Source organism: Capsicum annuum, unplaced genomic scaffold (genome assembly GCF_002878395.1).
Source record: "Capsicum annuum cultivar UCD-10X-F1 unplaced genomic scaffold, UCD10Xv1.1 ctg5339, whole genome shotgun sequence".
Classification (NCBI taxonomy): Eukaryota; Viridiplantae; Streptophyta; class Magnoliopsida; order Solanales; family Solanaceae; genus Capsicum; species Capsicum annuum.
Window position 1 is genome coordinate 1 of NW_025861504.1, and position 1604 is coordinate 1604.

General features: G+C 36.7%; 1 protein-coding gene across 1 annotated transcript; it reads right to left on the minus strand.

Annotated features, from left to right (window-relative positions):
• Positions 1-5: 5 nt before the first annotated feature.
• Positions 6-1353, minus strand: LOC124893061 (G-type lectin S-receptor-like serine/threonine-protein kinase At4g27290; the record flags this gene model as incomplete). The annotated part of the gene is made up of 1 exon (XM_047404193.1): positions 6-1353. A coding segment is annotated over exon 1 (1263 nt), but the record flags the coding sequence as incomplete, so codon positions are not given.
• Positions 1354-1604: the final 251 nt, after the last annotated feature.

Below are 1604 nucleotides of genomic sequence, written 5' to 3' on the forward strand. Positions count from 1 at the left end.
CTTTCAGGCAGCTTTCTGATGTCAATTAATTCCCCATACCATAATAAGCAACCTTTGTCTCCATTGCTTATATCTAGACTTGAATAAGCTGTACAGGAGCAATTCCCGGAGCATACTTGCCTACACTCTTCTAGTGTCATCGTTTTATTGTACTTAGAGTGCTTAGTATCTGGCAACTTGATCCCAGAATATCTTAGAAATACATGTTCCTTGTTGCAATCTAAGGGTGTCCTCTGAACACACCCTTCTGTCCAATCTCCCTTTTCCCATTGTTGTGGATATTTAGGTACAAACTTCTCCAAACATCCACAAATAGGTTCACTATATATGTCACAGCTCCCATACACACCACACAAGCTATATGCATCACAAGTGTCTGTAGGTAACTTGAAGTGAAGATTCCATCTCTTTGTCTGATCCACCCACATGAAGCGTTGTGTATCACCATTGCTACTCAGGACTATTCTTGATAAAACCGAGCTGTTATTAATGAGAGAAAAAATGAAGTAAAGCTCATCCTTATTAAAAATAAATTGAAATGTATAAAGTCTGCTTTGTGTTAGTAGTGGTATGGGTGCTCCACTCCATCGTAAACCATTCCATGGTCCTATACGGTATAATACATTTGTGCCACTTTTGGTGAGATCCTGTGGATATCCAGTAGGATCAATGATACGAGTGAATTTTCCTGGAGCTGGATCATTATCATTCCTCCATGCTGAAAGGTAAAGCTCATGGCCAGTTTTAAAATTCTTGCCAAGCTTCATATCTGGCAAATGTGTATCAGTTGGAAAATGGAAGCTCTGCCAGAGGAAATCCTCTGGATTGTTATCATTTGCATCTTTAACAACAAGATTCCCAGAATCTAGGAGAACTGCAACTGGATTTTGGACTGATCTTGAGGTGTTAGTGGACCATATACTTTCATTCTTTTCATTGAGAAGAGCAAGTATTCCTGGCGCGTTTACTTTCAGCTGGACTGAAGATGTATTGGTGAGTGGTTTTTCTCTGTTTGCGACCCATACAACTGTTTGGACATAACGAAGAATTTGCTTGTACCATATCCCAATATATCGATTTGAGGAACCACTGGGGCTGAAGAATCCCAGCTCAAAGGTTCCATCAGATGAAACAATAGTTTCTCCATCTATGATGGACTGATTCGTAGTGATTAAGTCTGTTGTCGTAGCGGAAAAAATACTGTATATAGAAGAGCAGAAAGTCAGTAGAAAAACTAGGAAGAAACTAGCTTCCATAGATGATGCCATGTTTCAACTTCTGGAAAGTGGCAAATGCATTTCTCAAAATTTGTATTTACTTAATAGTCTTTGGGATACGGCGCCATATTTTATTCTTGTTAATCATTAAAAATGGTGGCTGCTAGACTAGATTAGAATAAGGACAGCAACAACTTGCTCCTTTTTTATTGCGTTATTGTTACCTATAATAAATATTTGGATTAGTTTCTTAGATTTTAAAAATTCATCTCAATTTAAATATATCTAAAGAAAATCACATTGATATTTTTTAAGACATTAAGTATAAGAAAGATTAACAATCTATTTGAATTTGTATATTAAATGAAATTTGAGTTGGAATGAAAT